Source organism: Mercenaria mercenaria, chromosome 11, assembly GCF_021730395.1.
Source record: "Mercenaria mercenaria strain notata chromosome 11, MADL_Memer_1, whole genome shotgun sequence".
Lineage (NCBI taxonomy): Eukaryota > Metazoa > Mollusca > Bivalvia > Venerida > Veneridae > Mercenaria > Mercenaria mercenaria.
The window spans coordinates 52,961,764-52,975,723 of NC_069371.1; the positions used below are offsets into that span (position 1 = coordinate 52,961,764).

The 13,960-nt window shown below is 37.3% G+C and overlaps 1 protein-coding gene across 5 annotated transcripts in view; it reads left to right on the top strand.

Moving 5' to 3' along the window:
* The window catches only part of LOC123531444 (protein cordon-bleu-like), a 93,116-nt gene that overhangs the window by 11,952 nt on the left and 67,204 nt on the right, over window positions 1–13,960 (top strand). Inside the window, exon 1 of one of the 5 annotated variants that reach the window (XM_053517447.1) lies at window positions 2,933–3,073. The exons of 3 other annotated variants lie outside the window; for them this stretch is intronic. In XM_053517447.1, coding sequence (XP_053373422.1) covers window positions 3,057–3,073 — 17 coding nt within the window. In that variant the 5' untranslated portion in view covers window positions 2,933–3,056. Of the gene's footprint in view, window positions 1–2,932; window positions 3,074–13,192; window positions 13,211–13,960 lie in introns of those variants that run through there. One more of the 5 variants, XM_053517453.1, reaches the window with a different exon arrangement.

Genomic DNA, 13,960 nt, shown 5'->3' on the forward strand with positions numbered 1-13,960 from the left:
TTAAGTATAATATATGATCCAGTACTTGACCAGCTTACATAAAACAATCTAAAAATGTATGTACCTCTTTAAATGTTGAAGCTATCTGACAACTATCAACCTTTCTGTCATCATATGCTACCCTTCTGATGATGCCTCTGTCCTCAATTCTGTTTACAAAAACAGGGTTTTTTTTTTGGCTGTTTTTATAGCCGTAATCGGGCTATATTCCCAATGCCAAAAAGTATGTATTTTTCCCAAAATGAATGCAAAAGTTCCCAATCTACATTCTGAAAAAAATGTCATCAAAGTTGCACAAACATTGATCAAATTATGGACAATTTTGTAATGGCAGTATCTTAAAGAGGTTGTACAATGTGAAACAAGTGTATGAGAAAGTACTTAAACACATCCTTACTGTATCCTATGGGACTAAATATTTCCCAATTTGGAACATTTATGGGTCAAAATTCCCAATATTGGGGGTATAGGCTATGTTCCCAAAACAGGAAGAAAAAACCCTGAAAAGCCTATCATCAGCTGTTGCTTTGTTAACAAGTTTGTCATGCAACTGTTGCCTCTCCCATCAGCTGTTACCCTGTTGACAAAACCTCTGTCATCAGCTGTTACCCGGTTGACAAAACCTCTGTCATAAGCTGTTACCCTGTTGACAAAACCTCTGCCATCAGCTGTTACCCTGTTGACAAAACCTCTACCATCAGCTGTTACCCTGTTGACAAAACCTCTGTCATCAGCTGTTACCCTGTTGACAAAACCTCTGTCATCAGCTGTTACCCGGTTGACAAAACCTCTGTCATAAGCTGTTACCCTGTTGACAAAACCTCTGTCATAAGCTGTTACCCTGTTGACAAAACCTCTGTCATCAGCTGTTACCCTGTTGACAAAACCTCTGCCATCAGCTGTTGACAAAACCTCTGCCATCAGCTGTTGTCCTGTTGACAAAACCTCTGCCATCAGCTGTTGCCCTGTTGACAAAACCTCTGCCATCAGCTATTGCCCTGTTGACAGAACCTCTGCCATCAGCTGTTACCCTGTTGACAAAACCTCTGCCATCAGCTGTTGCCCTGTTGACAGAACCTCTGCCATCAGGTGTTACCCTGTCGACAAAACCTCTGCCATCAGCTGTTGCCCTGTTGACAAAACCTCTGCCATCAGCTGTTGCCCTGTTGACAGAACCTCTGCCATCAGCTGTTGCCCTGTTGACAGAACCTCTGCCATCAGCTGTTATCCTGTTGACAGAACCTCTGCCATCAGCTGTTGTCCTGTTGACAAAACCTCTGCCATCAGCTGTTGTCCTGTTGACAAAACCTCTGCCATCAGCTGTTTCCCTGTTGACAAAACCTCTGCCATCAGCTGTTACCCTGTTGACAAAACCTCTGCCATCTGCTGTTACCCTGTTGACAAAACCTCTGCCATCAGCTGTTGCCCTGTTGACAAAACCTCTGCCATCAGCTGTTACCCTGTTGACAAAACCTCTGCCATCAGCTGTTGACAAAACCTCTGCCATCAGCTATTGCCCTGTTGACAGAACCTCTGCCATCAGCTGTTACCCTGTTGACAAAACCTCTGCCATCAGCTGTTGCCCTGTTGACAGAACCTCTGCCATCAGGTGTTACCCTGTCGACAAAACCTCTGCCATCAGCTGTTGCCCTGTTGACAAAACCTCTGCCATCAGCTGTTGCCCTGTTGACAGAACCTCTGCCATCAGCTGTTGCCATGTTGACAGAACCTCTGCCATCAGCTGTTATCCTGTTGACAGAACCTCTGCCATCAGCTGTTGTCCTGTTGACAAAACCTCTGCCATCAGCAGTTGCCCTGTTAACAAACCTCTGCAATCAGCTGTTACCCTATTGACAAGGCCTTTGTCATCAACTATTACCCTGTTTAATATACCTCTGTGGGCAACTGTTGTCCTATCGTCAAAACTGTTACCCTGTTGATAAGGTCTTTGTCAGCAACTTTTGACTGTTAACAAAACCTCTGTTTCCAACTTCTGCCATGTTGACAAAACCTCTGTCATCGACTATTGTCCTATTGACGAAACCTCATCAGCTTTTACCTTCTTGACAATATCTATGTCATCAACTGTAACCCTGTTTACAAAAACCTGTCACTAACTGTTACCCTGTTCACAAGACCTTTGTCATCAACTGTTACCCTTGTTGACTAGACCTTTGTGGGCCACTGTTGCCCTATTGACAAAACCTCAGTCAGCAACTGTTGCCCTGCTGGTGAATTCTAGACTGAAAGGCATAATGTCTGAATTTACTCAGCAATATTTATAGTTTTATATCAAGCATTTGGAATTGACTTGTTAAAAGGAACATTTCTAATGCATATTTACATTAATCACTGTTCATAGTTTGTACTTACAGAAATCACCTGTCCATAGTTTGTACTTACAGAAGTCACCTGTCCATAGTTTGTACTTACAGAAATCACCTGTATTGGCTGTCCATAGTTTGTACTTACAGAAATCAAAGAAATTACCTGTCCATAGTTTGTACTAACAGAAATCACTTGTATTGGCTGTCCATAGTTTATACTATATGACCAGTCTATATTTAACATCTGTTTTTCTGGGCTAAGCCCAAAACTTGGAAAAAAACTGTAAACAGATATTCTATGATAATGTAATAAAACACTTATTGAATGGCTTGCTGGTCAATAGTCAAAACTATCTCCCAGTAAGTGTGCAATATCTTCAGTTTAAGCATTGGTGGGAGCAATGCATGAACATTTACAAGTTCATATAGAAATCTTAAATAGAATGTTATTCATCTCTTTATTGCAATTCAAAGTAGACTTTATCTGTTTTTATCTTTCTTAAATACTACATTTTATGACTGAATGTGATACAAATATAAAAACTTTTTGATATTTGAAACCTACTTTAGGTGTCAACATCTACTTTGATACTGAGGTTTTCATTTAATGAATAAATTAACCTGCAGTTGAAAATTATCTGAAATAATATTATGTAGGCCGTGTAATACGGACGTTTTTGTGTGGTTTGCATTAAAAAATATGTAGTTATTTATAAATTGTATTGGAATATGGAACCTGAAGAAAGGTAGGAGAATTTTCTACCCAATTACTAATTTGTTTATTTTATGGGATTTTTATGTTGTTTATTTACAATGCTTAAATGTAATCCTGGAGGTTTCTTAGTAGTCTAGTGTTTCAGTCAATCATCCATTCGTTCAGTTAATGTTCCAATGTTATCATTAACTAAAACACTGAACAATTAACTATAAAACATTCATGGAGAGGCTGTTAATCTTTCATTGTTTTGGCCAATTTTTCAATGTTACAGTTAATGTTAATCTCTCAGTGTTGTAGTTAATGATCATTCACGGAGATCTGTTAATCTTCCAATGTTGTAGTTAATGATCATTCATGGAGGTCTGTTAATCTTCCAATGTTGTAGTTAATGATCATTCATGGAGGAGGTTTGTTAATCTCTCAGTGTTTTAGTTAATGATCATTCATGGAGATCTGTTTACTTCCATTGTTTTAGTTAATGATCATTCATGGAGGAGGTCTGTTAATCTTCCAATGTTGTAGTTAATGATCATTCATGGAGTTTCAGTGTTGTAGTTAATGATATTATATGGAGTTCCAGTGTTGTAGTTAATGATCATTCATGGAGACCTATTAATCTTCCAATGTTGTAGTTAATAATCATTCATGGAGGAGGTTTGTTAATCTTCCAATGTTGTAGTTAATGGTCATTCATGGAGGAGGTCTGTTAACCTTTTGGTGTTTTAGTTAATGATCATTCATGGATATCTGTTTACTTCCATTGTTTTAGTTAATGATCATTCATGGAGGAGGTCTGTTAATCTTCCAGTGTTGTAGTTATGATCATTCATGGAGGAGGTGTGTTAATATCTCAAGTGTTTTAGTTGATGATCATTCATGGAGATCTGTTTACTTCCATTGTTTTAGTTAATGATCATTCAGGGAGGAGGTCTGTTAATCTTCCAATGTTGTAGTTAATGATCATTCATGGAGTTTCAGTGTTGTAGTTAATGATCATTCATGGAGTTCCAGTGTTATAGTTAATGATCATTCATGGAGATCTATTAATCTTCCAATGTTGTAGTTAATGATCATTCATGGAGGAGGTCTGTTAATCTCTGTGTTTAAGTTAATGATCATTCATGGAGGAGGTCTGTTAATCTTCCAATGTTGTAGTTAATGATCATTCATGGAGGAGGTCTGTTAATCTTCCAGTGTTGTAGTTAATGATCATTCATGGAGATCTATTAATCTTCCAATGTTGTAGTTAATGATCATTCATGGAGGAGGTCTGTTAATGTCTGTGTTTTAGTTAATGATCATTCATGGAGGAGGTCTGTTAATCTCTGAGTTTTAGTTAATGATCATTCATGGAGGAGGTCTGTTAATCTTCCAGTGTTGTAGTTAATGATCATTCATGGAGGTCTGTTAATATTCCAGTGTTAGGCTTAAATTTCCCAGCATTTTAAATAATGTTCCAGTTAATCTTCTAGTGTTTTAGTTAATCTTAACAGCATTTTAGTTAATTTTCCAGTGTTTTAGTCAATGATCATGGAAGTCTGTTAATCTTTCTGTTAATCTTCTAGTGTTTCAGCTAATTTTTTAGTGTTTCAGTTTTACTTTAGTATATCTGGTTAATTATTATGATGAAGTTTCAAACATTTGAGGCTATTACAAGTTATTGCCTGTAGACATTGAGCAGTACATAGATACAGTTTAAGATATAGAAAATTACATTTATTGACAGTTTCTGTAAACTTCAAAAAATTTAAGTTTGAATTACACATAAACAGACCTTGTCTCAGTCGAATGAGTATGTTGAGATCTTGAATGTTTTACTTTAACTTGACAGCTGTGTCCTGGAAAAGTCCTTGAATTTTTAAACTCCATGACTGTTCTACAAATACAGAAAATTTAGTGCCGTCCTTAGTGGAGTTTTGTTTCTTTTGATTTTTAGCTGACTTTTAGCCCGACTATTTAAAGAGGATAGTTAGAGCTATTCTACTCACCCTTGCGTCAGTGTCTATATCGGCATCACACCTTGGTTAAAGTTTTGTATGCAAGTACATAAAGCTATCATATATATCATATATCATATCAAAGCATATAGCTTTGAAAGTAATTTTTATGCCCCCGGTATCTACTGATGCAGGAGGCATATAGTGATTGTCCTGTCCGTTCGTTCCGTTCGTCCGTCTGTTACCGAGGTTAACCAAATGGGACTGTTTCGTCTAGCATCAATACCCCTTACTAGAATGACTTGATACTAATGCAGGTGTAACCTGTGACCATTCCTCATCTTCAGACATCACCTGACCTCAGTTTGACCTTGACCTGGACCTCATTTTGGACTTAGGTTGCTTTATATGGGCCATCTCTTGGTTAACCAAATGGGACCGTTTCGTCTAGCATCAATACCGCTTACAAAAATGAATTGATACTAATACAGATGTAACCTGTGACCATTTCTCATCTTCAAACATCACCTGACCTCAGTTTGACCTTGATCTCGTTTTGGACTTAGGTTGCTTTGTATCGACAAGGATGCCACCCGGGGGCATCAAGCGTTTATTGAACACAGCTCCTTGTTTTCTTTTTCTATTACCATCAGCACTGGGTCAAGTCCCATAACTCTGACAATGTATTTTAGCCAAATTGTCCCCCGTTTGGACTTAGAAAATCCTGGTTATAGTTTTGCATGCAAGTCTAAAACTAATGCAGATACTGGATTGAAAATCAATAGATATTTTAACATTCAGTACGTTTTATGTGAACACCCCTTTGATAAAGAAGTGGTTCTGCCCAAATTAAATGATGGACCAATCTATTTTAGGAATTTAGCAGAGTAAGGGTTAGGGTAATATTCCTGCTTCTGGGTCAACATAGCTGAGCATTGGTTGTCTTATAAACAGCTCTTGTTTATTTCAAACTTAAAATGGATTTAATATTCGCTGTAAATTTATCATTTATTTGTTAAATAAGTCCTTTTTTATATTTATTTTACAAAATACTGATAGCTCATAGTTTCAATGATGACATTGTAAAAGTCTGTTGAGCAGGTGGATGAAGGTAAACCTGTTGTTCAAGCCAGTTTCACTGTCACAAGTAAGATGGTATAAGTATGAAATTTTAGTCAACAGATATTTTAAATTGTCATTTCAAGTTTGTATTAAGTTACTGCTATATTTTCCTTCAATATGAAAGGGCGTCACATGGTCTACAAAATCGCACCATGAAATTAGTCATCATTTTATAGTGATTGCTTAGATAGATTTACTTATATGATCATTTTCACACCTACTTTAAACGGCAAGTTTTACCTGTGTGACCAGTAATTTAGAGAGCAGTCTATCAACTGCAAACTGTTTGATTGATTCCGAGTTCAATTTTAAAGTTGACCAATGACATGACTTCATCTTAAGACCGGACTTGAATCCTTTGTTCAGAGTTTGTTGTCCTTTGTTGCATATATACAGGAAGTAAAATTATCAAATATAAGGTGCACTATTTAAATCAGTGTTGCATATTTGTTTAGTGATAATTACAGTCCTTTAAATGCCTTACCTTTAAAGTTGCACTTCTTGTATCATTTTAAATGATTAGCCTAAGGGGGTTTAAGTGTAAAATGTTCTGATTGTTTTAAATTAAAGGCTGATTGATTAATTGAACGTGAATTAAATACCATTAAAGTTGAAAGATTGCAATTAGCAGAACAGAACATGCTCTGACTTACCACCATTGTGCTAATCATTTTAGTTCTCAGATCCAATTCAAAATTGGTTGTCACAAATAGTTTTTGGTATGGACATCTTGACTACCAGGTAAGAGGTTGCAGGTTCAGTCCATAAGCTCCCGCACCAATGTGGGTTCGAAACTTTGCTTTGGTTATAGAATCCTTCAACTGAGAAATGTTGGCGGTTTTACCCAAATGCCCTATCAGGCCAAGAGGGTTGAGGCCATCTTCCACTGACAAAAGCTGGGAAAGTCACCATATTACCTAAATGAAATTCAGGTGACTCTAAAGGCAGCAAAGAGGGCGCCTCTGTGGCAGAGTGGTTGCTGACTTCAAATCATATACCTGACACTGATGTGGGTTCTGAATCTGGCTTGGAGTGTAGGATGCTTTCATTGGAGGAAGCCATCAGGCTGGATATGGCTGCATGGCTTACAGAAGGAATCTACATATGTGCCTGCCTGTGAGATGGGTGCCTTAGGTCTTCCTCCACCATCAAAAGCTGGAAAGTCTCGGTATGACCTACATTGTACCGATGTGATGTTAAGCCAAATGAATCAAACAAAACAAGCTCAATGAATCAAACATAAAAAAGCTCAATGAATTAAAAAACAGCTCAATGAATCAAACAAAAAAAAAGCTCAATGAATCAAAAAAAAAAAAGCCCAATGAATCAAACAAAAAAAATTAAACCCAACCAAAAATTCCTAAGCTAGCTGAATGTATGACAAAAAGTGTTAGTTATTTGCATTGGTACAACATGGACTGTGCAGAAAGGATAGTCTTGATATAATACCTTTTACTAAAGCATCTTAGTGAAAAAAAATCCTACTGGGAAACTTTATGCAGCTTTATAAAATTGATATACGTGTTACCATGCGTACAGAGCACTAGTAAGGGATTTTAAACCTGTTCAGTAAAACTCTTCTTAATTAAAACTGTATCATCCTCTGATGAAGTGTCAGCTAAGATCTGCAAGGGCAACATTTCCTATGTCCACTTTTCAGTAGGAGACTGATTGTCGTTGAAGGAGCCACAGAAACATGGATCAGGTTCAAGAGTGCTGGACTGAAGCTGAAATACACAGTCAGTTATAAACTAAGTACAAATTTTAAAGAAGAATAAATAAATATGGAATGATTTATATCTGTCTGTTTGGTAATTCATTGCTTGTCTTTAACAATAAAATTGCCCTAAAACAATTTGTTACAACTGACAAAGAGATGGCTTATAAAAACACTTAATGACAAATGTTTCAACAAGATCTTTCACAAGTGATTGACTGTATCTTTGTGGGCATCTGGGGTTGATCAAGTATTTACATGAAGCCTTTTATCATATTGAACAGTATTACATGGCCTTGTGATACATTTGTAACATTTATTAGGCCTCCTGTCCTACATTAAAATAAAAATGTGGAAGTTTCCTGGACAAGTGACCATAAATTAGTTTTTAGCTTGCTGGAGGTTAGCTACTGTGATCACTCACCATATGTCTTTCATCTGCCATATACATTTTCATTAAAGAACATCTCCTGTGAAACCATTTGAAGGAAATTGATGATATTTTGCATAGATGCTTTTTGGAAGGACCTCATCCAAAAGGTGTTCAAATGGTTGCACATAGAGGCCACCAGAGCTAAGTGTAGAAAAGCACGCTGCAAAACCACTAGTGATATTTTGGAATAATTTCACAGAAATAATCTTTGGAAGATCTTCTTCGATGGTCACAGTTTAGATTTAGGATTTCTGTTTTACAGTGAGGTAACAATGGGTGGTTACAGTTCAAGCATGTTCTTTAATCCCCCGCCACAAGTTGTGGTGGGTTATAGGAACGGTCTCCGTCCACCCTTCCGTCCTTCCATCTTCTGTCCTTCTGTAACATTTTGTGTCTGCTCTGTATCTCCTAAACCCCTCGAAGGATTTTCATGAAACTTGGGTCAAATGATCTTCTCATCAAGACAATGTGCAGAACTCATGAGTCAGCCATGTCGGTTCAAGGTCAAGGGTTTGAGCCTTCCATTTCGTGTCCGCTCTGTATCTCCTAAACCTCTTGAAGGATAATCATGAAACATGGGTCAAATGATCACCTCATCAAGACGATTTGCAGAACTCATGAGTCAGCAATGTTGGCTCAAGGTCAAGGTCACAACTCAAGGTCAAAGGTTTTAGCCTACCATTTTGTATCCGCTCTGTATTTCTTAAACCTCTTGAAGGATAATTATGAAACTTGGATTAAATGATCACCTCATCAAGACGATGTGCAGAACTCATGAGTCAGCCATGTCAACTCAAGGTCAAGGTCAAAGGTTTGAGCCTTCCATTTTGTGATTGCTCTGTATCTCCTAAACCCCTTGAAGGATTTTCATCAAACTTAGGTCAAATGATTACCTCATCAAGACAATTTGCAGAACTCATGAGTCAGCCATGTTGGCTCAAGGTCAAGGTCACAATGCTGGGTCAAAGGTTTGAGCCTTCCATTTTGTGTCTGCTCTGTATCTCCTAATCCCCTTGAAGGATTCATATGAAACCTGGGTCAAATGATCACCTATCCAAGACGATGTGCAGAACTCATGAGTCAGCCATGCCGGCTCAAGGTCAAAGGTTTTAGCCTTCCATTTCATGTCTGCTCTATATCTCCTAAACCCCTTGAAGGAATTGTATAAAACTTGGGTCAAATTGTCACCTCATCAAGACGATTTGCAGAATTGATGAGTCAGCCATGTTGGCTCAAGGTCAAGGTCACAACGCTGGGTCAAAGGTTTGAGCCTCCTGTATCTCCTAAACTCCTTGAAGGATTTACATTAAACTTGGGTCAAATGATCACCTCATCAAGAACTCATGAGTCAGCCGTGTCAACTCAAGGTCAAGGTCACAACTCAAGGTCAAAAGTTTGAGCTCTGTATCTCCTAAAACCCTTTTAGGATTTTCATGAAACTTAGGTCAAATGATCACCTCATCTAGACGATGTGCAGAATTCATGAGTCAGCCATGTCAGTTCAAGGTCAAGGTCACAGCTCAAGGTCAAAGGTTTACCCTTTCACTATCCATACCAGTGGCGGGGGATTTAGCCGTCTTTCAGACTGCCTTGTAATTATCAAAGTTACAGGCATTTTCTGTTACAGTCAGCATTTTTGTGCCCCCCATGAGTAGTGTGGGCATATAGATTTGCTCTTGTCTGTGCGTCCATCCGTCCATCCAAAATTCGTGACATGCCTAGCTCTAAAAGTTTTTGATATAAATTAATGAAACCTTGCCTGTGTCTTTATCATATTATGAACTTGTGCAACTCCTATTTTTTTCGTCTGGCTCTGCCCCTTATTTTCAGAGTTATGGCCCCTGAAATAGTCAAAAATGCACATTTTCACCTTGTGACACACCTAGCTCAAAAAGTATTTGATATAGATTCATGAAACCATGCAGGAATCTTAATCATGATATGAACTTGCGCACCTCCTATTTTTCATTTGGGTCCTACCCCTATTTTTAGAGTTATGGCCCCTGAATTAGTTAAAAATGCACATTTTCACCTTGTGATGCGCCTAGCTCAAAAAGTATTTGATATAAATTGATGAAACCTTGCGCAAGTCTTTATCGTGATATGAACTTGCGCACCTCCTATTTTTTGTCTGCCGCGGAGAGGGGCGGACCCCTATTTTCAGAGTTATGGCCCCTGAAATTGTCAAAAATGCACATTTTCACCTTGTGATACGCCTAGCTCAAAAAGTATTTGATATAGATTCATGAAACCATGCATGAATCTTAATCATGATATGAACTTGCGCACCTCCTATTTTTCATTTTGGTCTGTCCCCAATTTTTAGAGTTATGGCCCCTGAAATAGGCAAAAATGCCTATTTTTACCTTGTGACACGCCAAGCTCAAAAATTATTTGATATAGATTCATGAAACCATGCATGAATCTTAATCATGATATGAACTTGCGCACCTCCTATTTTTCATTTGGGTCCGCCCCCTATTTTTAGAGGTATGGCCCCTGAAATAGTCAAAAATGCACATTTTCACCTTGTGACGCGCCTAGCTCAAAAAGTATTTCATATAAATTTATAAAACCTTGCATGAGTCTTTATTATGATATGAACTTGCGCACCTCCTATTTTTTGTCTGCCTCAGCCCCCAATTTTCAGAGTTATGGCCCCTGAATTAGTCAAAAATGCACATTTTCACCTTGTGACACACCTAGCTCAAAAAGTATTTAATATAGATGGTTGAAAACTTGCATGAGTCTTTGTCGTGATATAAACTTGCACACCTCATTTTTTTTTTGGCTGGCTCCACCCCCTATTTTTAAAGTTGTGGCCCCTATAATAGTAAAAAATGCACATTTTCACCTAATTTATTTGATGTAAATTCATGAAACCTTGCTTGAGTCTTTATCATGATGTGACCTTGCACACTTGGCATTCTTCTTGAGAATCTTAGCGCTTATTACAGAGTTATGGCCTTTGAAATAGCCAAAATAGTGGATTTTTTGTTTGTGATGCTCATAGCTCAAAAGTATATGGCCTAGTATAATGAATCCAATGACCGGTCACAATAGCTCACCTTAAGCACTTCGTGCTCTGGTGAGCTATTGTGACCGGTCATTGTCCGGCGTGCGGTGTGCGTCTTGCGTCAACATTTGCCTTGTTTACACTCTAGAAGCCACATTTGTGACCCAATCTTGATGAAACTTGGTCAGAATGTTACCCTCAATAAGATCTTGGACAAGTTCGATATTGGGTCATCTGGGGTCAAAAACTAGGTCACCAGGTCAAATCAAAGGAAAAGCTTGTTAACACTCTAGAGGTCACAATTTTGGCCCAATCTTAATGAAACTTGGTCAGAATGTACCATTGAATAAAATCTTGGACAAGTTCGATATTGGGTCATCTGGGATCAAAAACTAGGTCACCAGGTCAAATCAAAGGAAAAGCTTGTTAACACTCTAGAGGTCACAATTTTGGCCCAATCTTAATGAAACTTGGTCAGAATGTACCCTTGCATAAAATCTTGGACGAGTTCGATATTGGGTCATCTGGGGTCAAAAACAAGGTCACCAGGTCAAATCAAAGGAAAAGCTTGTTAACACTGTAGAGGCCACATTTATGACTGTATCTTCATGAATCTTGGTCAGAATGTTAATCTTGATAGTCTCAAGGTCCAGTTTGAATCTGTGTGATGTAGAGTCAAAAACTAGGTCACCAGGTCAAATCAAAGGAAAAGCTAGTTAACACTGTAAAGGCCACATTTATGACCATATCTTAATGAAACTTGGTCAGAATGTTGATCTTGATGATCTATAGGTCAAGTTTAAATCTGGGTCAGGTGGGGTCAAAAACTAGGTCACTAGGTCAGATCAAAGGAAAAGCTTGTTAACACTCTAGAGGTCACATTTATGACTGTATCTTCATGAAACTTAGTCAGAATGTTAATCTTGATGATCTTGAGGTCAAGTTCGAATCTAGACATATGGCTACAAGATACTGGTCAAGTTCGAACATAGGTTAAATTGGACTTGGTCAATGGCTTGTTTTAACAAAGGAGTTGATACATTAATTTTGTAGTTGAAACTATTCTGCTATCTTGTTGTAGACCTGGTTTATTGTTTTATCAGGGTAGGGAATGTGATTATTTCTAATCTACGTAGTTTAGAATGAGATCACCTCGGCGATATATGACCATTTTGTGTCGATTCGCCGTAAAACCCAACTCATTCACTCACTGTATTTTCTGATGAAGATAAAGTTGTTTTGAATTAATATTAGGATAGAATATTCTCTGATACATGAAACGATATGTAAATCACTTTATTTAATGTCATTACTCAAAATTTTCCGTTCTGTTTATTCATTCATATTGGTGTCATGCATCCTTCAAAAAGTATAAATTTTGACCTAGTTTCATCAAACACCATAGGATGGTTTTTCAGCATGAGAAGTTGTGCACTTGGGTTTTTATTTAGGATTTAGGTGCCCCCACCCACACATCCCAACCACAATTTCTTACTCATTTAGTTTCTTTTATTTCTTATTCATTTATCCTGTGTTTCTTGAAGATGTTTTGTAGTATCCATTATACCCCTCCCAACTTGCATACCCAACCCAAAAATATACAAAAGCTTACTTTGTCTTGCATTTAGATAACATATAAATGGCCATACAGTGAAAGTATGTGGGGGTACCATTGTCCTATGGACACATCTAGTTTCATGAAAAGTTACATAAAAAAGAAATTAATTATCTTGTAATGTTACATGTATGAAGTTGTAAAGTACTGTTTTTGATGGTTGAATTTTCTCCTTTTGCCAAAAAAAAAAATGTGTATTGACTTAGTGAAGATTGGTTATTTTCATATATTTATGCATTTTATAGGTATGATACCTTTGACAAAACTGAAATATCAAGAGACACACCTGATCTTCAAAGGAATATGATATTACTGGGTTTTACAGGTAAATGATGACAATTTAGATTAGTAGTTTATAACCAGGTAAAGTGATGTATGATGTGTGTACAGGAGACATCCCAATTTGTTTATCAGGTATTAAACACTTATAGCCAAAACTCAACACAACATTCATATTAGGAGATAACTCTTGAGGCTGTTCATATTTTGTGTAATTATTCCCCTTTTCTTCACAGAGATGTAGAAAAATGTTTTTAATAAACTTCAAAAAAAGATTATGTAGTCCGTGAACAGACTGTAAAGACTGCTATATTTTAACATTTCTTCCTTAAAAGGGCACCTTCAATCCTCTATATGTAACTTTTTTGGTTGTATTATTTTGGTCAGTAGTATTGAAGTAATCTGTAAGGTATAGATTTTCAATGTAGTACGCTTTGCTACATAATTTACACATTACACAATGTGTTACAGAATGCCATTTCACATTTACACGGAACCGGAATGGAAAACGAACTAGAAAAAGTAATGAATGAATGCATTATGATCATTGGACCATATTTCATTATATATACAGAAATAGACCAAATAGTTAACTGAACCAAACCAGAAACATGCATGAATTGAAATCCTAGTTGGGCTATCAAATTCGGTCGGAAAAGGCAATGTTTTTCTACAGGATTGTCAATTTTTGCTTTGCTAATGAAATAAAATCTAGTCAAAAAATTCTTCATGTGGTATTCTCCAACTTTGTCTCTCTGTTTATCACATGAACCCATTCTATTCTCTGTAGTCGGCT